Consider the following 23,992-nt stretch of genomic DNA (forward strand, 5'->3'; position numbering starts at 1 on the left):
AGAGCACCGTGGTGTGCTCTAACTGAACAGCAACAATGGACTCTTAGGTTTAAGGTTTTACAATTCCTGGCACAGGGTAATAATTACTAACTTAGAAACAGAATCATAGGAAGAACTAGAAAACAGATGGTAAACAAAGCTAATAGTGATTAATGCCAAGGCGGATGACGCCTAACCATAATGTCTGACTTATTAACCATGGCTTCTTAGAATGAAGGGAGAAGTTTCTTTTCTACTCAGAAAAATGTACCCTGTAACCATTCTTAAACGTGATTGTAATCTTTTGACCTTATGCCAACTGAAAGAAACTACTCCTACTTTGACTGTATATAATCTCACACTCAACAAGTAAAACTTCGCAGCAGATTTCAAACCTCCCTTGCGTTTGTGTCTGTCTGTCATCGCCGAATCCATTCCTGACCTGTGAATCCAGACTTGGTCTCTCCGCAATCCCGCTGAGTCGGTCTGCGGCACATGAAGACCTGGGTTCGATTCCTTGGTACCCCACATACCTAGCAAAAAGCCGGAAGTGGTGCTGAGGCTCAAGTGATAGCCTTTAGAAAGTCCAAGGACAGTGCTCAAGCCCTGAGCTCAAGCTCAGGACTGGCAAAAAAAAAAAAAAAAAACCCTCAAAAATCAACTGCCTTCCTATATGCCAACAATGAGAACAAGGAAACAATCAGAAAAGCAACTCCTTTTGCAATACCCTCAAAAAGAAATAAAGTACCTAGGAATTAACTAAGAATGTAAAGGATCTTTTTAATGAAAATTTTAAAACCCTGAAAAGGGAAATTAAAGCAGAACTGAGGAAATGGAAAAACCTCCCATGCTCCTGGATTGGAAGAATTAACACCCTGAAAATGACAATCTTGCCAAGGGCTATTTACAAATTCAATGCAATACCCATCAATATCCCAATGTCATTCTTTAAAGAAACAGAAGAGGCAATCCGAAATTTCATATGGAATAATAATAAAAGACCCCGTATAGCAAAAACACTTCTTAGCAGAAAGAACAGCGCAGGAGGAATTTCAATACCAAACTTTAGGCTCTATTACAGAGCTATAGTGGCCAAAACAGCTTGGTACTGGCACAAGAAAAGGCCTGAAGACCAATGGAATAGAACTAAGGACCCACATAATAACCCACAGACCTATGGCCACCTAATCTTTGATAAGGGAGCCATATGGAAGAAAGATAGTCTCTTCAACATGTGTTGCTGGCAGAACTGGTTAAGCACCTGCAGCAAGCTAAAGTTGGATGCTTCTTTGTCACTCTGCACCAGGATTCACTCCAAATGGATCAAAGACCTCGAGGTAAAAGCAGATACACTGAAAACTTTAGCAGAAGGAATAGGAGATACACTAGGTCTCCTTGGCACAGGTCAAAACTTTCTTAATAAAGACCAATAAACAACAAATCAGAGAAAGTTTGGATAAGTGGGACTGCATTAAACTGCAGAGCTTCTGTATGGCAAAAGACATAGCTAGCAAGCTAAATAGAAAGCCTACAGAGTAGGAGAAGATCTTCACTAACCATACAACAGACAAAGGCCTCATATCTAAAATATATCAACAGCTCAAAAAATTGAATCACTCCCAAATTAATCTCCAAAGAAACAACTATCCCATTAAAAGATGGGCCAAAGACTTAAAGACAGTCTTCTCTGAAGAAATAAGAATGACCTGTAGAAACATGAAGAAATGCTAGACATCTCTGGCCACAAAAGAAATGCAAATCAAAACAACTCAAAATTCTACCTCACTCCAGTTAGAATGATCAGGACCAAGAAATCTAATAACAACAGATGCTAGAGGGGATGTGGCTTGGAGGGATCACCACTACATTGTTGGTGGGAGTGCAAACTTATTCAATCACTATGGAAATCAGTATGGCAGATCCTCAAAAGTCTAAACGTAGAGCTCCCCTACGACCCAGCAATTCCACTACTTGGCATTTACCCAATCATCCAGAAACAAGGACATACTAAATCCACTAGCACAACAGTGTTCATTGCAGCACTATTTGCCATAGCAAAGATATGGAACCAACCCAGATACCCCTCAGTTGATGAGTGGATCAACAAGATGCGGTATACATACACAATGCAATTCTATGCTGTTGTCAGAACGACATCACCCCATTTGTAGAAAATGGAAAGACTTAGAAAAAATCATATTAAGTGAAGTAAGCCAGAATCAAAGGAATATAGGCTCAAAGGTTTCCCTCATTTGTCATAATCAGTAGAAACCTTGCACTCTCCTAGCAAATTTATAACTGAGCAAAACCTAGATACATAAGGCCATATAGAATGACGCTAAATGAAAGGACATCCAGGACATAGAAACAAAAGCCATATAATGATTGATTGTTGTCCTTAATGTATATCTCTCTTGTTGTCCCTTGGTTGTTTCATATTGTTACAGTATTTCACCTGGTTATCTGATATATTGTATATATGTTTACTTGGTTATTTGAAGAAGGATAGGGAAGGGGGTAAAACAAAATGAGGGGTGGGGGTGGGGGAAGGGAAATGGGGACTATGACATTAGAAAGGGTATCAATGTTTGTGAAGTAAAGTACCTTTTATTTTAACTATATACTAGGCACATCTAAATACAAATATTAAGGTAAAACTAAAACTAAATGGTTCAGTAACACAGGGGAACTATACAAATAAACACTGAACTTTTGCAAAGTAGTCAGTATTAACCGCACAGCTATATAGGATCGCAATATCATATTCTGTCACTATGACCAAGTGCCCAAGCTCCTGAGTAAATTAATAAGATTAAATTTATGAATAAAATAAAATTTATTTTATTTATAAATATATTATTATTTGCCTCGGATTAATCTAGGATTCATGCAATCTACCACTGAACTACACTTGTAGCTGCATAATTATTTTAACAAAATTTAACAAAATTTAAATCTAGGAAATTACAATCTTAAAAAATAGATATTTGGCAACTCATCATTTGGTTGTGTGATTTTCATTTAATATTTTTGTGACATTATTTTCCCCTTTTCTCTTATTTTCTCTGATTTTCTTATGGATAAGAGATATATAGTCCTATAAAGAAATCAAGGGGAGACCAAAATACATTTCATCTAGAAATTGCTAAACTGAACTGGTATAACTGAGTTCCTTGTTAACTACTACAACTATCCACTAGAGGGTGCTCACTCAATCATTTTAACAGTCTGGTTTAGGAAAAATAAGTGGATTCATGGAAATGCACAAAAGTATGTTTTCAATCAACTTTATTTTCAGTCATCAGAAGTTGTAATGATGAGATGATGGTTTCCTATTCTTCCTTGGCAAAGTTTCTTCCTTATCACACATACAAGAGAAATTTATGTGCAAGTTTTTTAATCTGCAGTACACCAACCAGCAAGGAAGTTCTGAATAAGAACTTTGTGTTTTTGGTCAAGATAGCAAAAGACTAAAAATACAGAATATATAAGAAATCCCTAAGGGGGCCGGGAGTTTGGCCTAGTGGTAGAGTGCTTGCCTAGCATGAATGAAGACCAGGGTTCGATTCCTCGGTACCACATACATAGAAAAAAGCCAGTAGTGGTGCTATGGCTTAAGTGGTAGAGTGCTGGTCTTGAGAAAACCCAAGGACAGTGCTCAAGCCCTGAGCCCAAGCCCAGGACTGGCAAAAAAAAAAAAAAAAAAAGAAATCCCTAAGAAGAGGAAAAACAAGACATTGGGAGGGAGGAGGGAAGGTTAAGTGGGAGAACAACATGAGAAGGGGTAACAATGTTCAAGTGGTAATCTATCCACTACCTAACAAATGTAACTGTAACCCCTTTATGTGTTACCCTGACAATAAAATACAATTAAAAAAGAAAAAAAGAACTCCCTAAAATTGGGAAGTATGTACACCCTCGAGTTTTGGATCCCAGGCTTCTCATATCAGCACAAATGGCATGGACTTGCCATAAGTGTGGAAATTGTTCTTACCAATGAGTTTAAAAGGAGCACAAAAGTAATACTTTTAAGGGTTTTTCACAAATTAAACTTGTAAATGTACAGAAAGCCAACATATAGGACAACATAGAAATTTAGATACTAGTTAACTTCTCTCTTATATAAATATACCACCTTATACAAGTCTGGTGACATTATCTAATCATACAATTATTTTCCCATTGTATACACAAACTCAGGTCATTATATGGTTTTGCTTATTTGCTTTCTATAGAATACATAGTTTCCATAAAAAAAAACACAAGCATATTCATTGTCACTATGGCTAAGTGCCTGAGTTCCCAAGTAAATTAATAGTAAGAGCTGTACAGAGAATTGTTACTAGTTTTAGTGATGAGATTACTGCCTGATATGTGTAGCAGTTGTTAAAATAAATAAATAAATAAATAAATAAATAAATAAATAAATAAAAAGTAGGAAGTAGGAAACTACAGCTATTATAATATGGCCAATAAGAGATCATAAAGGCCGAAGTAAGTAAGGCCTATAAAGTTAGAAAGGAATTCTGAATTAAAAATAAAATTACCACGCAGAAGCAACAGCCTTGTTTTTTAAATTTGATAGGGGAGACAACAGTGTTGTGTCACACTATATAATTTGGGAGTCACTATGATAACCCTCTTTTGCTTCTCACACCAACTATACCATTGAGGAATCCCTTAGACTACTCTCAAAGTTTGACTACAAAACTGCTGTACTTACAATGATGGCTATGATTTACCATAGAACAAGCACATAAGGTGTAGGCATGGCTCAAGAGGTAATGTTGCATAATAAGCACAAATTTCTGAGTTCAAACTAGCACAGATAAGACCCATTTTTCTTTACAGTAATATATATGAAAATATGCATGGGAGCACTGCCACTCAAAGATGCTCAATAAGCTCTGAAATCTACTTTCATGGAGATCCAGAAAGGCAGACATAGTCAACCATCCTATACTTTTTTTTCTCCAATACTTGTGGAGGGTTGAGCTGGTATGTGTGGTAACTTTCCAGACAAATCACATTGTTGAGCTATAAGGTGTGGCTCAAGCTGTCCAGTAAACATGATACACTATCAGGCACATTTCAAGGGCTTAGATATCACCTCCCACAAAGGAAAGGAGAAATGTTGGATTTATATCTGAATAAGGCCTGTTATGTTTTTTTTATTGCAACAGTGGTGAAAACATGGAAGAAAAAAGATAATCAGATTAATACTTTTGGGATAACATAAGCAAATTTCCAAAGCAAGGAGAATGCTATGCTTTTCAATTTGCTGAGTGTAACAACTAATTGTAATACTTAGAACACTTGGAGATAGGGAAATGATCCTAGAAAGAACTGTATGACTTCACACAATAACACAACAAAGTTTAAAGTATTGCTTTGGATTTGAGAAAGAACTGGCAGGTAACAAGTAATGAAAAGTTGAACTCAGATAAACTTGAACTTTAAAGGGTCTCTCAGAGGATTGAATGGCAAGAAAGGATATTTAAAAAGGCATGACTCACTGCAATTAAAACAAATACTAAAATTTACTACTAAAATTACTGAATTAGTATCTAGATAGGGAAAAATAATAAAACACAAGTTCTTCTGTAACTAGACTTACTTAAAAAAAGCATAATTTATAAATGGTTACAAAACAAAAATATGGAATGTTTCTTATTAACTAAGCTATCTTCTATTTAAGGATTGCTTTTTGAAAAAGCCTTTACTTTGCTTTTAGCAAATTTAGGACACATTTATGTACTTCAATTAACGTAAAATCAGAATAAAGCAGATGGCACAGCTAATTAAATGACTTTGAGGTTCACCAATCATTTTGTTTAGCGTCAAACAATAATTTATTAGTCTGCCAGAGAACAGTAAATACAAAAATAACCGATTAGAGTATGAGGTGCCAAATTTCTTTAAAATCTACAGACAAAGTATCTCTTGAAATCTTTAATCATCAAAGTATGCTTTATTTACATTCCAGGTAAGAGCAGCAGCACAGAACAAGGGTTAGTGGTGGGAAGTCTTGAGATAGAGAACTTAGGCACAAGCCCCAGCTCTGCTCTTTAATAGCTAAGTGAATGTGGTCAGGTTAACTTAAATATTCTTTTTTTTTTTTTAATTTTAGTGTCGAGATAATGTATAGAGAGGTTACAGTTACATTCATCAGGTTTTAATATTCATAAATAACAACTCTCACAAATTGTGTCTAAAAAGCATATAAATTAGCATATAATTGTCTGGCATATAGTAAGCATTCAAGATATATGATTTGGGGATATATCTTTGCATACTGAAAACTTCATTAATTTATCACACACTTCTATTCCTCCTTCTCTGTGACAGAAGATAACTCATACTAAAATCTAGCTGTGAAATAAAAACCCTCTATATACTACCTTTTCATATGTTTCCTAAAAAGCTTAATTATCTTAAATTATGTCAGGCTTTATTGTCTTTATTTGCCAAGACTTAGTTTTTGTTCTAAAAATTACTTAAAGCTATTTTGTGTACATAATAGTTTGAGTTAATTCAAGAGACAAAGTAAAACGACTACTGTCTGAACCATGATCCACATCTATAACTTTTTCTCCTATGAAATAATGGGCTGTGTTTGTTCCTAACTTTTCCAACAGTTCATATCTTTGCTCTACCTAGAATGTCTGCTTTCATTTGCCAAGTTAACATTCAAGTCACTAAGACCTCGCTTTTGCTCATTTTGACAAAACAATTTCTAGCACTTATCAAATTACAAGTTCACATATTTACAACCACGCCACTCTCTCTCCTTATAACTAGAGTAACCAATCCAGACATTTAAGATTGCCCTATTATTTGCAGGATAGTGGGTACATCTATAGTTGGTGTCAAAAACCCATACAGTAACCCTGTGAACAGGAAAACTCAATAGACAAGTCGAATTGCTCAATTTCATGCATCATTTGTATAATTAATATGTTTGCATATATGTAAGTTCAACAGACACATATGGGAATAAATTATTATTGATTAAAGCATGACTTATTGTTGCATCTTCGTCTTCTTTTTCTTTGGTCAGCTGTGGGGCTAGTGCTCCTCCGTTTTGATCCATTGAGCTACTTCGTTTTCTGGTGGTTAAGTGGAGATAAAGAGTTTCACAGGCTTTCTTGCCTGGGCTGGCTTTGAAGCACGATGCTCAGTTCTCAGCCTCCTGAGAGGCTAAGATGACAGGTGTGGACCACCACAGCCCAGCTTGTTGCATCATTTTTAAATTTCAGAAACTACTCAAAGTTTTAAGATATTTTTTGCCATAACTTTTCAAACTTAGTGAGCATCTGTTTCATAAAGCAAGCAATTGTTCAAGAGGACATAATTTGCTATCACAAATTTTCCTTCTGCTTATCATTAGCCTATCGTACAAACTATCTCCTATTAGATTCTGCTTTCAAGTTGAGAGTCTACCGTTTATCCTCACTGCAGTCCCCAAAGTTATACTACATCCTCTCTCCCACTGTTCCCTCAGAGTATTAAGAGATCATACTAACCTTACTGTATTCCAGGAATCTCCAAGTTCTTTGGAATACTGTTTCTCAAAATGATCCAACACAACTTTGCAAATCTGTTTTGCAAGCTTCCCCTCTGATTTTGTTTTCAGCTAAGACAATAAGAAAAAAGATGCTCACACTCAATGATAATAGTACAAATTTATTGAACTTCAACGGTATCATAGTCTTCTCATTTTTAAGGACATTTTAAAAGATATTACTGACATTTGGCTAAGGAAGCAGTGTATTGCCTATTAACAAAATTGTGTTACTTATATGTTACAGGGTTTCTCAAACTGATGGTAAAACTCTATCAACTAAAACAAAATTAACTTAGAGACCGCAGATGGTCCACCCAGAGGCAACTTCTTACAATACCCACGGGAACACTGCTATCTTTGTAATCCTCCTTTAAGGCTAAGGTTATTACAAAATAAAAAAGTTGATTTAAGAGGAAAAAAAGTCACCCTCGTTTCTTCTTGGAAATCTTTGCAATTGTTTCATTTATTCCTTAACGAAAAGCGTTTCTAGGTCCAAGAAAAATGTAATGAACCCTGTCCCGGGATCTCCGGCTCCCGCGGCGGCCGGAGCCAACACCCTTCCCCGCCCTCGAGGCCCGCAGGCCGGATTCGAACTAGGGGAAGCTGCGAAGGGTCGGCGGGCTGGGCTGAGGGGAGCGCGATGACAGGAAAGTCCGGGGCCGAGACCCGCGAGGACGCTGGAGGCAGAATGAGCGCACACGACTCCCCTCCAGCGCGCTCAGCCGCCAGGCCCGAGCGGCGCGCGGCGCCAGTGGCGGCCCCGAGGCGGAGTCCCCACGCCCGCCCCTCCCGCGCCGCGCGGCAGCCGGACTCGCGTCGGGCCCTGTCAGACTCGCCGTGCCGGAGCCCTAGGGCCTCACCCGACTCAGCATTATCGCAGCACCGGCGTCCAAGCGAGACTGCGACGAGCCTCGACAGGAAAATGACCGCGACAAGGAGGAAGAACAGCCCGACTTCCGCAATTGCGCGAACAGCCCCTGGCTTTTCGCGAGCCCATCCTGCGGGGGGAGGAGTCTAATGCTGAGATTGACAGGTCCCGCGTCAGTTCCGCGGGAGGCTTCTCCCGGGCCTGTGAGGCCAGGGTTGCTTGGGACCCGGATGCAGGGGTGCTGATGGGCGGAGGGTAGGCTGGTGGCCCTGCTGGGAACTCCGGGAGAGACCCGAGGGAGTTCTGGACCAATCTGCCTAGTGCATGGTCTCAACAAACCATCCTGATCGCCACGGGGCTATTCACCATCCCTGGCTTATGCTCAGGGGCCTACTTAACTGATTCCATCCAGTCTATGAACAGGTCACCTCAGGAAAGGTGCAGGAAAAGTTAGATCTCGCCTTGACCTAGGATAGCAGCTTTGAAGTCGAATAATAAAAAGGTCATGGAAATTCATAATTCCACATGGAAATTCATAATTCCATCAGAAAGAATGATACTGTTCCATTTGCTGGGAATTATGCCAAACCTAAAGAAACCAAAGTCAGTCAAACCCGCATTGTCTTTCTGAAACCATTAAAAAAAAAAACAACAAACAACTCATAATCATTTAAAACCATCAAATGTAAGAGAAACAATATAGTGGAATAAATTATTTTATTGTGGAAAAATGTAATTCATAATGATTAAGAAGATGTAACAAAATAAACATTTAATTGTTAAAACCTAGATTAACAAAATATCTTTCAAAGTATTTTTAGAACATTTTAGGGAATTAATTTTCAAGAGGACTATATAAAACATTGATTCCATTTTATACTATTCAAAAGCTTTTTAAATTAAATAATGTCAGTAATTACCACACAGAAAAGTAAATTTGTATAGTATAAGAAGTGTACAACATCTTTACTTCCAAATCAGATAAATGTTAAAAAATAGGAAATGTATGTTAGTTTTTTATGAATAAATGTTCATATTACAGGAGCCAAACATAAGCAAATTTGTCCCTAAAATCCAGTCCAAAACCTGCATACTGTCTTCCTCTTGTTTTTTCTCACATTTCAACCACCTATAAAATTTAGATAATTAGGAATTTTGCATGTGAAGTGGGATGCTTCTTGATCAGTGTGATAGGTAGGCTCCACATATAAATTCCAAAAGTTGGTGTCATATTGACTATAGAATTAAGTCGCCTGTTTATTTAAAAATATGAATAAAGTACAATGTTCTGAAGTAAAATTTTAACCTTGCTAAACTGTCTTAGATGTACTTACTCATGCAAGAGCCTGTACATTGTCAATTTGTTACTAGATGTACCAAATTTAGCAAGGTGACTTAATAATTACTGTGTTTATCTAATTTTATTTATCCTTGAAATAAAGTCAGGCTTTCAATAAAATGTAACATTATGAAGCCATTATTCAAAATAACTAGAAGTGTGAAGACAGATGAGTAGAATCTAATGATACTCAAGTATAAAAGAAATGCTATTATTTTAAACTGAAAAATTAAGAAACTTTCTCTATAATCAATTTTGAGCTTTTATTCTTATTGATTTGAATGTCCAAACTACTGGCTGAAAAATATAAACCTCTGGACCTGTAAGTACCCTTTAAAGCCTTTTGCCTTGAAAGTTAAGTCAGAAAAGAACAAGAAGGTCACTGAAGCTTCTGACAAAATAAAGGTGTGGCCCAGAGCACCATGACCTCTGAAAGTGTCTGGTTCTAGAAACAGGGGTCTACTGGAGCTAAGGATAGTGTTCCCCAAAACATTATACATTTACCTTTAATAAATTTTAATGAATATTTTAATGAGTTTTTAAAAAATAGGTAAAAAATGTATTTTCAAGTCTACTTAATGGGAGAATACCAAAGAAAACAAGAAAAATAACCACAAAATTTAACTGTCATCTTTGGTGCATATAGTTTAGTAAAATAAAGATGTGAAAATTTAATTTTATTACAAAAATAAATTAGGCCAAAAAGAAGATGGATACTTCAAGAATAATGCTATCACAAAACATACCTCAAGCCATATAAATATATCCTGTTTGTACAGATTATGTCTGTCAATCAGTCAACTTTATATTCTAGACACAGTTTAAAGAAAGGATTTGCAGAAAAGTACAAAATGAATAAGACTGTAATTAAACAAAAGCTTAGAAAAATATAAAAATAGTTAAAAATGTAGTTACAAATCCCCAGGAATCCCCTTCCATTCATTTGTATCTTACAAAAACAATGTTTATTGTATAGAAATACAGACTATTAAATAGTAAATAAAGTATTTTGAGTCCATTGTCTCTGTCTCTGAGGAGGTTTTCCTTTAGCAATATACTCATTAGCAGGATGTGTAAACCAGAATGTCAACACTAAATCTTGCTAACTTGATCTGAATGCTCGTGCAATCTATTATTTTGTTTCCTTCTTATTTTATCTCTGACGATTATGGAGAAAGAAATTATAAGGTCAGGGTCTTGGCTATTTTCTTCATATTAAAGTCACTTATTTATCGCAGTCATCAATGTTCAGGGTTTTTCTCCTTTTAGAAATAGGAAGGCTCCAGTTCCCCTTTTTTAATGCTAAGAGAGCTAATCTACATGACCAGGTTATGAAATCACGTCATGAGCATCACTGTTGGGTCTCTGTCGTACAGCCAGTGGAGGCAGCGGCTTCCCATAGAAATCTACATAAAGAAGGAAACGAAAAATACAAAAGCGTTATGCTAGTCAAACTCTTTCATAGAGCTTCTTATGTTCCAACCAACATTTCCAAAAAAGTTAAAAAAGTTAAAATGATAGGTTTGGTCAAGTAAGATGATAGATGAGGAAAATAGGAAAACAAAAATAAACATAAGCCTTAAGCTGAGAAGCTCAGGGACATCGCCCAGGCCCATAGTTCAATCCCCATGACCAACAACAAAAATAACTAACTAAATAAATAAATAAAATAAAAATAAAATACACATAAGAAACCAAGAAAAGTAAATAAATTCACACAGCCAGGGTATATTCTACTTGACCTAATAAAGCACGGCACAAACACACTCATATACATCTATATTTGTTTCTAATTACATGATCAGATAAGAACAGACTAAACATATTCTCAATCTACACAATCCTCGGCCAAGATATTGGTAAATCTGTATTTTTGCATACTATGTTCATACCATGTACATACCAGTCAGTGGTGATTACTGTTAAGTAGTTTAGGAGAAACAAGTTACAATAATGCTTCTACATAGTTTACGGGTTTGGAGAGACTTTCCACAAAATAGTCTATCTTCAAAGTAAGTTTTTATTTATATCATACATTGGCTTATAAGCTTAATGGTACATATATCATCAATAAGTAATTAGTTCCCAGTCTATTACCTTAAAATCATCCCAGAATCATTAGATATTCAGGACCACTTAAACATATTAAAATTGCATGCAATTAGTAAGCATCAATGATGTCCCAACAAATACTAACATAATAAAATAACACAATGAGCTAAAGTATGGGTCTCCTACAGATCTAAGTTCAAATCTGGACTCTACTATTTATTAGCAATGTGGAGTATAGAGTATCATCATGCTCAAATGGAAAACACTGGGGCCAGGAGCGTGGCCTAGTGGTAGAGTGCTTGCATAGTATGCAAGAAAACCTGGCACCTCATATACAAAACCTTGGTACCTCATATACAAAAATAGCCAGAAATGGTAGTCTGGCTAAAGGAGTACAGTGCTAGCCTTGAGAAATCCCAAGGTGAGTACCCAGGCCCTGAGTTCAAGGTCCAGGATTATCAAAAACAATGGGCAAACATTATTCCCATGATATAAACTAATGTGAGAGAATTAAAATGAAGCATAATGATAGGCATATGGGATTATGAGTTACTATTCTTGCTATAATTAAAATGAAGATACAGATAGGTATTCTGATAAAATTAAAATATTTTAGGAAAAGATAGATCATATGCATTAGGTTCATATCTGCCACTGATTTTATACTATTTCTTTGCCAAAACACTGAACTGTTCCATGAAAAGGTTTGTTATTGATTTCATCAGAGGATATAAGTAAAATTTAATGTAAGTTGAACTTAATAAATGACTAACTCAATTGCCAATACACATCTTAATAAAGAACTTTAAACATTTCAGTTTGTATATTTGAGGTTTCTGACACTTTTATTCATTTTTCATGTAATATATGACATGAACAGAATACAGACTGAGTGTGCCCACAAAGCTAATCAGTATTCTCTTTTATGTCGTGTCTGTGAATGCATCCGTCTTATCTGTTACACTAAGCAAGCTTTGAATGAATAATGCTATTTTAAAAGGAGAGTCAAAGGCAGATTCCAGTGGCTAATGCCTGTAATCATATATATTCAGGGAGGCTGAGATCTGACGATTGTAACTAGAAGTCAGCCCAGGCAGAAAATTATATGAAACTCATAAGTAGAGCTGCAGCTCAACTGATAGAGTGCTATTCAAGTTTGAGAAGAAAGAACAAAACAAAACAAAAAGCTAAGGGCAAGAGCCCCCACACAGGAGCTGTACGTTCATGACCCACAATTGTGCAAGCACACACACACACAGTCAAGTCTTTACCAAGGTAAGTTTCTAAAATCAACTCTGCCTTAAAAATTCCTGACAAAATTATAGCAAGTTTTTTTTTCAACTCAATAAACTTTAACTGAGAAGCTAACACTAGGGTTGATTTTTAATTATATGTTCTAGCTTCTCATGTATTTGTCTGTTGTCTATTTAGACATAGAAACCAAAAAATGTGTTCAAAATTAAGAAAAAGAAGATGTACTTATATAATAGGTATTTAGTAGTATATGAGAGGAACATCTTTTGATAAACCAAAAAGCATTACAGTGTCTTATATTAAAATACAAAATTTTATTACACCTGTTTGCTTTTCAAGAGTTGAATACACATTTTTTAAATACAAGTTATGTATATGTTAACATAAAATTAATAGAAAAAGATTATAAAATGTTTAAAGGTTATCTTGGGTATCTCTGTTCTGGGGAGGTAATATAATTGATGAATAATAAAAGTCAACTAAAACACTGAAACACAGGGATCTTAAATTTACCTTATTTTTACAAATCAGGAGCAAATATAGAAAACTGAGGGGCAAGATCATTCTTCAAACTCTTGAACCAATTGTCTTTGTGATGCTTGTCTCTCCTCTGCCTCATGAAGGCACCATCCATTCTTAGCATGTCACTAGACATTCTCCCACTCACAGCAAACTAGCATTTTCTCAATTTCCTTTTCTTTACGGGCAAAGTATTCTAGCTATGTGATAATCACTGAGAAAATAGCCTGCCTATTCATTTTCTCTTCCTCACCTTCCTGAATCCCTTCTGCTCTGTGTCACAATGTTAGTTGGACTTCCTGTCAAATTTTCCAGACAGATACATCACACACTTCTTCATGTCTCTCCAAAATGGACTTCCTTCCTACTCATATTTTTTTTCATTTTTTTCTTTGTCCATATATTTTTATTATAATTAATAGAAAGGTTACATTATATTCACCAGATAGAAGGTGCTTACTTCACAAACATGGATAGTCTTTCTCATGTCTTGGTCCCCATTTCCCTCCCCCTATCCCCACCCCTCACCTTGTTTTCCCCCCTTCCCTATCCTTTTTCAAATAACCAAATAAGCATAATACAATATATCAGATAACAAAGTGAAATACTGTAACAATATGAGCTAACCAAGGAACAGCAAAAGAGATGAGTGTTAACATAGTACATTAAGGACAACAATCACTCGTTATATAGCCTTTGTTTCTAAATCCTGGATGTCCTTTCATTTAGCGTCATACTATATGGCCTTATGTATCTAGGTTTTGTTCTATTATAAATCTCTGCTAGGAGAGCCCAAGGTTTCTACTGATTATGACAAATGAGGAAAACCATTGAGCCTATGTTCCTTTTCCTACTCATATTTTTAATCTTAGAGACAACACTAACCTTGCTAGACTTAGAGCCAAAAATTATGTATTTCTCCACCCACATTTTGATTAATCTAACTTTACTAATAACTCTTTAAATATCTTTGTGCATTTTTCTCTATCAGTACAATTTCAGTGCTTATTTATTACTTTGATTACAACAGTGTCCTAACTGGGATTCTGAACTTAGGTTTGTACCTATCATCAAGTCTGTACTTCACATTGTGTGAAGAACCATTTTCCTAAGCATCAAATGTACTCACACAATTTATAAGCTTAACATGAATATTATCTCCTGAAAAGAAGTCCAGATATTTTAACATATATATGAGATTCCTTTCCATCAATCTCAAATCTTGAATTTCAACATGTCCTGGAATTTAAAACTGTCTTTGGCTTACTATATGCACATGAACTTAAACTCTAATTGCAAGTGATTGCATGCTATTGTCCAAATAAACCATGTACTGCCTGTTCTCCTCACCTTGTACCATATATGTGTGTGGGGGGGGGGGGGTTGTTCCTGAGATAGAATCTCATTGTGTAGACCAAGGTGACATGGAATTTCTAATACTATTGCCCCAGTTTCCAGAATACATTATAGTTGTACCTACTACTGAAAAGTCTGTTTCTTCCACTTACTGACTCCTTAACGTTTGAAGACCGAGTTCTAAGGAGATTTCCCCCTAACTCTTGCAGTTCATGCACAGTAAATATATATATATATAATATATATATATATTATTCTGCACCATAGAATGTTCTGTCATAAACATTACTGTAAGCTGGAGTACCGTCTTCTCCACTAGGTAAGGCTCTCTCCTATATCCACCTTACTGATCTTATTATTAGAATTTTTTAGCTATTTTCAAACAAAAAATAGATGCTTACTGAATTATGAATTCAGTTAGAGAAAAACTACCAGTTCTATTAGAAGGTATTTTTAGACAGAAGTATGCATATACATATATTCATATACGTACATATATGTATACACATACTTAAGCTCAAGTTTCTATTTTACAAATATTTATATTGATAATATACTCCAGCACATATAAATCAGGTATAAAGCAGGAATTATTCTATTATAATCAACAGAGATATTATAACATAAGAATCAGCAAATAAGGCAGAAATACTTGAATCTACTAGAAAAAAAAATCTAAGTATAGCAAAAAAAGGATGGTAATGGATGTAAAATGCTTCCAAAAATAAAATAGGCTTGCTGCAGTTATGAGGTAAAGAGAAGTGGATGTAATATGCATAGATGATATTTGAAAACTGATCCTTTTGTATTACCATTATGACGGGTTTCACCAAGAGGTTCAAGTTTTGGAAGTCTAGTGACTTTGGGGGTTCCCCAGCCAACTAAAGAAAAAGAAAAACATTTAGAAGCACTGTTAAATAAATGTCTCTTCAGTTCTGTTGAAAGGATTCCTCCCTTGATAAAGAAGCGTTGACTCAAATGTACCAAATAACAGTACCAAATAGCCATGAGCCCATTTTAACCTATTCCAAAACAGGCTGTTAACATCTGTTTAATAGTTAATCCACCTTTAGTTACAAATATGTGTTCCTTCATCACCATCATAAATAAACTTTGGGCCCATTTTAATCTGTAGCAAAGCTTAAAAAATGTCTTATTAAAAGGAATATTAAAAATGAGTCTTTGAGAAGTCCATAAAATATTACCATTGTAAGCTTTACAATCATTTCTTAGGACACTGACATGTATTGATCAAGTGTTTCTGAGCACCTGTTATAGGTAAAGTATGACATTTAGTTTTAAATTCTCATTTGCCATCAATTCATGAAACTTGATTTTCTTCCAGTATCCTAAATATTAATATTTTAAACAGAACTTGAATATAGTCTAGAAATTTCAGGGTAAGGTTTACTAAGTAGATTTCACCTTTGTTGTTTTTTTTTCTGTTTTCATTTTCCTAAAGAACAAACATAGGTTGACAAATACTATACAAAGTACACATACTGCAGGATACTTTCTCACAAATTCACAAGGTAATTAAAAAATACTAAAATAAAACATATATAATCTATTTCCCTTTTCTTCTGTATTCCTTAAGACAGTATTTCTTCATTCAGTATCAGTGTCAATTTACTCACCAGGAGGAGGCAGTGGTTGTGGTACTGGACTCTTAGGAACAGAGTCATCTGTATTAACTGGTTCTACACGATGGGTCCTTTTCATTCTTAGTTTCTTAGTTTTCTTTTTACTGGTATCTACAAGACATAAAAATGTTACTTTGTATCATTGGGGAAAGGTGGCCTTCTATAATAGGAAACACTATAAAACAAGCTCAAATATGATAGTCTGAACTGTGCACCAAAGAGACCCAAATTATTAACACATTACTCAAATAGAATCATTATACAATATATGTACAATCTAAACACGCAGAATTTAATATATATTTCTAAAATGAAAAGAGAACAAAAAATAAAATTATAAATTCTAACTTAAACTCATGAGGTCCTAATAAAGAGAACGGGAATGCCATTCTCTGACTCCCAGAAAACTGGGAGTGGCCCGAGAAAAATTAACTGCTCCTAGAATTACAGCGGCCTGAGATTCTACCCTAAATGTGAGTTAATCAGAATCCAAACTTCCTTGGACCTTGAATTCAGGTGAAGGCCTAAACAGATTGTGGTTGTTTGCTGTCTGCCCCCTACCCCTTCCTAAAATAAGGAAGTCACTCATCCTGAGATTGTATCACCGTATCTGTATCTATAACTTCAAAGAAGATTAACTTGTTTCTTGCGCTTACTCTCCTTTTTTGGGGAAGTCTCTTGCTGGCAAGGGGCATGGCCCGCTGGTCCCCCCCCAAAACCAGCTCCAAAGTCTGGTCTCCTTTTCTGTGCTTCTCACAGCCAGGCAGGATAAGGGCTTGTGACAGTTCATGACATATTAGTATATAGAAGTACTAGTATATACCTATTATTTAAATAAGTGAGATTTCTTACCTGATTCGGAAGACTGTTGATCTGTCTCATCTTCATTCTCCAACTGTTGTATTATTGCCTCCTTACAATTTTCTACTATTTCAGATTCATTGTTTTTGTGGATATTATCACCAATCTGGTTCTTTGACTCTATTTGCTCATGTTCCACTTTATGTTTCAGGTGGCAATCACTACTCTCACTATCCTTCACCAGTATTTTCTTCTTTTTTTCTTTTTCAAGCCGTTTTTCATTCTAACAAAAGTGAAATGAAATCTTTATTATTAGGATATACCTAAGATCATTTCTAAGACTCAATAATCTAAGAAAATCCTGTTCAAATGATTATGTCACTAGAACATAATGGCTACTAAATACTGATAAGCACAGAAATTATACAGAAAAAAATACCAATCCAGGTAACAATGGCTGGCTCTCTAATAACCTAGATACTCAAGAGACCAAGATCCGAGGATTGAAGTTCAAAGCCGAGCCTACAAACAAATCTCAGAGATTCATATGTCCAATTAAACCAGCAAATGCTAGAAGTGGAGGTGTTGCTCAGTTGGTAAAATCCCACTCTTGAGTGAAAAAGATAAGTGTGAGTGCAATTCAAGCTCCAGTATCAACATCAACAAATAAACAAACAACCCTCAAATATTATCAGTAATTACATAACCTATAGGTGATCACTAGTCCAAGGAGGCTTTTCTTGGCATATCTGCACAGATAGAGAAGCACAGACTATCAATAATATATAAATGTATAACTATCTCCAGTAATTAAATTTCTTAGATAAGAATATAAGTTCTTGTTAACTAATGTTAATTATGTGATATGATTAGAATAGTACCTCATATGTAATAAGTGATCTACAAGTTTTAGCAGTTAAAGTCTTCACCAATTATTTCAAAGTTGTACCATACCTTATTTTATGAATTCCTTTTCCATAAACAAAGAAATTTCAAAAAATTTACTATTATAAGAAGTATACTTTTATTAGTTTCAAAAATTAAACTTCTGGATTAGTCCAGATGTTTTCAAATGTGACATACAACCACAAACTTCCCTTGAGAATAACTGAATTAGTTGATTTGACCCAAAGGGTTAAAAGAGTAACATTTCTCTAAGTCATCTTCAAAGCTGCATTTCATTATCACTGTTTTATAATGCCACTAAACGAATAAATAATACTATTTTGTTGGTGGTGGTCGTGGTCATGGGGCTTGAGCTCTGGGCCTGGGTGCTGGACCTGAGCTCTTCAGCTCAAAGCTAGCACTCTACCACTTGAGTCAAAGCACCACTTCCAGTTTTCTGGCAGTTAACTGGAAATAAGAATCTGGCTGGGAGTTTAGCCTAGTGAAAGAGTGCTTACCTAGCATGCATGAAGACCTTGGTTCAATTCTTAGGTACTACCTATACAGAAAAAGCTGGAAGTGGTGATGTGGTTCAAGTGGTAGGGGTCTAGCCTTGAGAAAGCCCAAGGATGGTTCTCTAAGTCCTGAGTTCAGTACCCAGGACTGGCAAAAAAAAAAAAAAAAAAAAAAAGAAAAAAGAATCTCACAGACTTTTGTGCCCGGGCTAGATTTAAATTGCAGTCCTCAGATCTCAGCCTCCTGAGTAACTAGGATTACAAGCTTGAGCCCCCGGTGCCTAGCTTATCTAATAAATAATACTTTTAACAGGGTTGTTTGAATTTCATTTCAGCATGTTTTGATTTCTTAACTTGTTTATTTTTCTATTTAGGGAACTGCAGTAGCCAAATGCCCACTTCTCTATTATTTGTGTTACAAAACTTCTTTTATTTTTTCATATTTTTATCACTAAAACTAGTCATACTTTCACACACTGAACAGTGTGCATTTTACTTCTCACATAGAAATAGCTTTATTTTTATTTTTGCCTTCTAACTTTGTATAAAAGGTCTTTCAAAATGTCTACGTTTACCACCTTTGCTGATGGACAGCTGAAAGAAGGGAATAACAGGACAAGGAGCAGAGAATTCAAGGGCAGACCAGCAATCCTGACTTCACAGCAAGTACAAGAAAATGCAGGAAGGCTTGGGAAGTCCTGCACAGGAGGGTGACTGGCTGCCTGGGAAGGGGCATGGCTGCTGGGAAAAATTATAGGAAAGCCATGCAAACTGTAGGCATGAACCAAAGATGAAAATGAAGACATACACATATGCCTATACTCACACAAACACACATATACACACATAAGCACTTAATTTCTTCGTAAGTCAGACATACCAGTAATTGATTTTATTATTGAGCTACATCCTTAGCCTCAGAAGATAAGTTATAAGAGGAAGAAAAACCTGTGAATACGACCGGGAGTTTGGCATAGCGGTAAACTGCTTGCCTAGCATGCATGAAGACCCGGGTTCAATTCCTCAGTCCCACATACACAGAAAAAAGCTGGAACTGGTGCTGAGGCTCAAATGGTAGATCTCTAGCCTTTAGAAAACCCAAGTACAGTGCTCAGGTCCTGAGCTCAAGCCCAGTACTGGCAAAAAAACACCACCACCAACAACAAAAAAAACCTGTGAATATTCAGTCTTTCAGTTGCACTTTCATTAGAATAATCTCACTGAACAATGTCTTCTGTCTGTCTACTTCTGGATACAATTCCTCACCTTCCTTTCCCAAATTGTTACATTATCATTTAAGAGTAAGAAAATATAAATTTGCCACAAGCCATACCTCCATTATTACAGATGCTATTGGCTGGAAAGGATTCACAAGAACTGGTGCTTGGTCCATCTCAGCCAGATCAACAGTTCCATCCAGTTCAGCTTGCTCTCGCTCTCTTTGTTCTCTATTGTTTGAGGGAGAAAAATTGAAATTCTTTTTGAAAAACAAAAGATGTTGAATCATTCCTAAGGAACCTGTTTGCAATAGATTTATGGCATTTAAATTACTCTTAATAAATAAGTGAAGAGAAATTCAAACATTATGGAGTAGAAAGGCAATGCAAAGAAAAATATAAAGTAATTGGCAACTTCAACTCATGTTCGCTTGTTCCTAAGCCTCAGACCTAAGTGAGCCTGAAAGTGCCCCTCCCCCCAAAAAACCAAAAAAACCCTGTGCCAACAGCAGACTAGAAGTCCAAAGTACAGGAAAATACACATGATTCTTATAAGCTTTAAATGCAGTATGGGGTATTGCTGCAAAAGTGACTCCTGCATTACAAAGTGGCACAAAAGAATTCTATTACATTGCTTGGCAAGAACTAAAGTATTCTGGACTGAACTAATCCTTACATACACCGTGGCATATAGAGTATGTAGAAGACCTCCGTACAAGATAGAGGAAATATCAGTGAAATGCCAGGGCCAGCAGGCAGCAAACCAGGGTTCGCAGATTGGGATTCCTGAAATAGGGGCAAGGACTAGGAAAAATTAAAAGAGAGACAAACAGATGGAGTTCGGGAGGACTACAGCCCAAGTCAGCAGTCCAAGAAGGCTGTGTGCTCCAGACTGCCACCTAAGACTGTCCTGTTTATTTTAAGTTCCGACCTTAAATACTCTTCTTAAAACTAGGGAACTGCCAGAGGCTACATTCATACAAAATAGTAAACAAGTCACGTATAGGATAAATGAGAAAGGATTAACATTGCTTAAAGTCATCCTGATAAGAACTGATTGACATTGCTTAAAGTTATCCTGATAAGAACTGATTGACATTGCTTAAAGTTATCCTGATAAGAGTTACTTCCTTGTGTATACAGTTGTGTAGGTCCAAGGTCAGGTCCAAGGTCAGGTCCAAGGTCACTGACCCCACAGTCGGTCCCCAACAGTGAAAGACCCAGTACTTAGTTCAAGCACTGAGTAGCACAGTAAGGAGGGCATGGATGTTGATCCTATTTCTGATCAGCTGGTGGGAGTCTCTCTGCTCTTCCTGGATAGCAGTCACGAGTAAGCAAGGAGAAGCTCTTCCAGTGCCCACAACCAGTGGCCCCTAAGTGCACAAAGTCTTAATCTGACACTACAGTCCTGTTCTTTCAGACTTTCAAAACCAGTGAATTATGGCTTTAAGCATGCAGAGAGACTTATCATATATAAAACTAGCAAATCATTCATTAAAATGTTATGTATTTTGCTCTTCAAGTAAACTGTGATGTAAAATTATGTTACCTACCTTTCCTCTCGTAATTTTTGCACTCGTTCAGCCCTTTCTCGTTTCTCTTGTTCCTCAAGAGCACGTTGCTCTGTTGTGTCTTTTTGGATGCGTTCATTCAAAGCATCAAAGTCTTTTGCAATAATATGAAGTAGCCAATAAAGTCCTTTTTTGATGGACTTATCAATTTTCTTTCCATATCCCAAAACTGCTGAACAAGGTTCCTGAAAACAAAATTTTAACTCAAAGATTAAAAATTCTCAATACAAATGTAATAAAAAGTCGTTAGGAAAAATTACTGACAAATCAAAATCAAAGAGTCATATGAAACATTTGTTTATCTAACATACAAAATAACTTTGCAACAACTATGATAAACAACTTTTAGTACTATATAAAAGTTAAAAAACTGACAGAAGTGGGAGAAAAACTTGGGAAGGAAAAAAACTTTTGACAGTTACTATCTGTAAAGCACAAGAGATACTATGACATAAGTATTAAAACCAAGAATATTTAAATGTATATTGGAATATGACATTAGACTAACTTAAGGATAAAATTCTGTTTTATAAAAATATAAAGGAAGTCTTAATTTCTTGTGCTGAGGAGTTTATAGCAGTAAGCATCAATAAATTCAGAGTTTAAAGACTTTTAGAGCTGAGTACTAGAGAATACCTATACCTGTAATCTTAGCCACACAAGGGAATGAAATATAAGAATGTAGATTCTAAGCTAGTCCAAACAGCAAAGTCAGTAAGATTCTTATCTCCACTTAACTATCAAAAAGCCAAAAGCAAAGAGGTGGCTCAAATGGTGGAATGCTAGCTAGCCTTGAGCAATTAAGCTCATGGTCAATACAGAGGCCTGAGGTTCAAGCCCCTGGATCAACACACACACACACACACACACACACACACACACACCCCAAAGATTGAATTATAAAGCTAGAAAAAAATTACTCCTGTCTTCTTCCTTAAAATTGTATGGTAACTCTCCTAAAATTTTTTATAAATTGTATATTTATACCTTATCTTTCTTAATGTCCACAATTCACAGCAGAACTAACCTGTCCTAAAATCAAGTCTTAAATTATTAACTAATACCAACAGAACAGAATGAGGATGATTCCTTGAGCGGAAAAGAAAATCTTAAAATTATATTTTCTAATTGCTTATCGCCTTTATAAAAAGAGTTATTTGAACACATCTAAAAAAAGTGGAAAAGATCGATAAAATGTGGAATACATACAATGGAATTTACTTATACATCAGGAAGAATACGATTGTCATTGCAGGAAAATGGACAGACCTAGAACAAATCAGGCTAAGGGAAGTAGTCCAAACTCAAGAGAGACAAATGCCACCTGTTTTCTCTCCTATGTGGAAGCTAGACTGAAAATAAAATGACATGATAACCTATACAGGACTCTAGGCACATGAACAGTCAGACTAAAGGAGGGTACTCTGAGGGGAAGAAGCCACAGGTGTAACTTCTCTGAGGATTTAAAATACTATTCATCAAAACCAACTCCAGAAAATGAAAACATGGGTTTTGTTGTTGCCATTGCTGTTGGTGATGATGGTGGTGTAATTTTCTTTTCCTTGTATTTTTTTTTAATTTTTCTGGAGGGGGGGGTCAAAGTGGAATGCAAAGAGAAAAGAAGAGTGAATAAATGCAATCATGCTTTTCAGCATACATTATGTGGAAACTAAACACAGGGCCAGGGACAGGATAGGGAAATTCAGAGAAAATGAAGGAAGAAGCAGCACCAATGAAACCCATATACATTGCCTGACATGAAATGGTTAACCCCTCTGTACAAAACCAAAATAATTACAATAAAAGTGTTTTTTAAAAAAGGAGAGGAAAAAAATTTAAAATTACTTACTATTTGACACAGGCATTTGTGCTCATTGACCAGTTTCTCCAGAGAAAGACATTCAATTACATCAGCTTCTCCTAAAGCCCCTTCCTTGTCTTGTTTATTTGCCAAACTAGGAAGACAAATGAAGTGGTCTTAGAACAATATGTAATTAGATGGCAGCTTAAAAATAATCTGACCATATTCTTTTATTCCAAAGTGTAAAAGCCACTGATTATAGAAGAAAATTATTTTAGAATTTATTTATACTAGTTAATTTTTCCTTATTTCCTATTGTTAAAATAAAGTTTGTAAACAGTAGCCTATGGAAAGAAAGGAATTGTCAAGGAAGCAAAGACTATAGGAAAAGTGGCACACCTATAATCCCAATACTTGGAAGCTAAACAGGAAGACTACAAGTTCTAAATTACATGGCAAAATCCTGTGTCTCAGCAAATAGATGGAGAGGATCACAGGAAGGGAGTGAGGGAAGAAAAGGTAAAGGGAGAGAAGCAGGGAAGAAAGGAAGGAGGAAAAAGTAGGTCAATATAAAAAGCTACAAACAGAAAAACTAATAGGCTCCTTCCCACAGTTTACAAATAAA

General features: G+C 35.8%; 2 protein-coding genes across 5 annotated transcripts in view; both read right to left on the minus strand.

Moving 5' to 3' along the window:
• The window catches only part of Nsun3 (NOP2/Sun RNA methyltransferase 3), a 51,236-nt gene extending 42,748 nt beyond the window's left edge, over positions 1-8,488 (minus strand). For both annotated transcript variants that reach the window (XM_090332982.1, XM_090332974.1), the window contains exons 1-2: positions 8,407-8,488; positions 7,506-7,615 (exon numbers count right to left, since the gene is read on the minus strand). In XM_090332982.1, the coding sequence (XP_090189108.1) occupies positions 7,506-7,615; positions 8,407-8,418 (122 nt within the window). In that variant the 5' untranslated portion in view covers positions 8,419-8,488. The remainder of the gene's footprint in view (positions 1-7,505; positions 7,616-8,406) is intronic.
• A 973-nt stretch (positions 8,489-9,461) lies between these two features.
• The window catches only part of Arl13b (ARF like GTPase 13B), a 39,308-nt gene continuing 24,777 nt past the window's right edge, over positions 9,462-23,992 (minus strand). For 2 of the 3 annotated variants that reach the window (XM_090347667.1, XM_090347649.1), the window contains exons 4-10: positions 23,416-23,521; positions 21,549-21,751; positions 20,112-20,226; positions 17,430-17,661; positions 16,572-16,688; positions 15,747-15,815; positions 9,462-11,159 (exon numbers count right to left, since the gene is read on the minus strand). In XM_090347667.1, coding sequence (XP_090203793.1) covers positions 11,083-11,159; positions 15,747-15,815; positions 16,572-16,688; positions 17,430-17,661; positions 20,112-20,226; positions 21,549-21,751; positions 23,416-23,521 — 919 coding nt within the window. In that variant the 3' untranslated portion in view covers positions 9,462-11,082. The remainder of the gene's footprint in view (positions 11,160-15,746; positions 15,816-16,571; positions 16,689-17,429; positions 17,662-20,111; positions 20,227-21,548; positions 21,752-23,415; positions 23,522-23,992) is intronic. The other variant, XM_090347658.1, reaches the window with a different exon arrangement.

Source organism: Megascapheus bottae, chromosome 1, assembly GCF_031878675.1.
Source record: "Megascapheus bottae isolate mThoBot1 chromosome 1, mThoBot2.hap1, whole genome shotgun sequence".
Classification (NCBI taxonomy): Eukaryota; Metazoa; Chordata; class Mammalia; order Rodentia; family Geomyidae; genus Megascapheus; species Megascapheus bottae.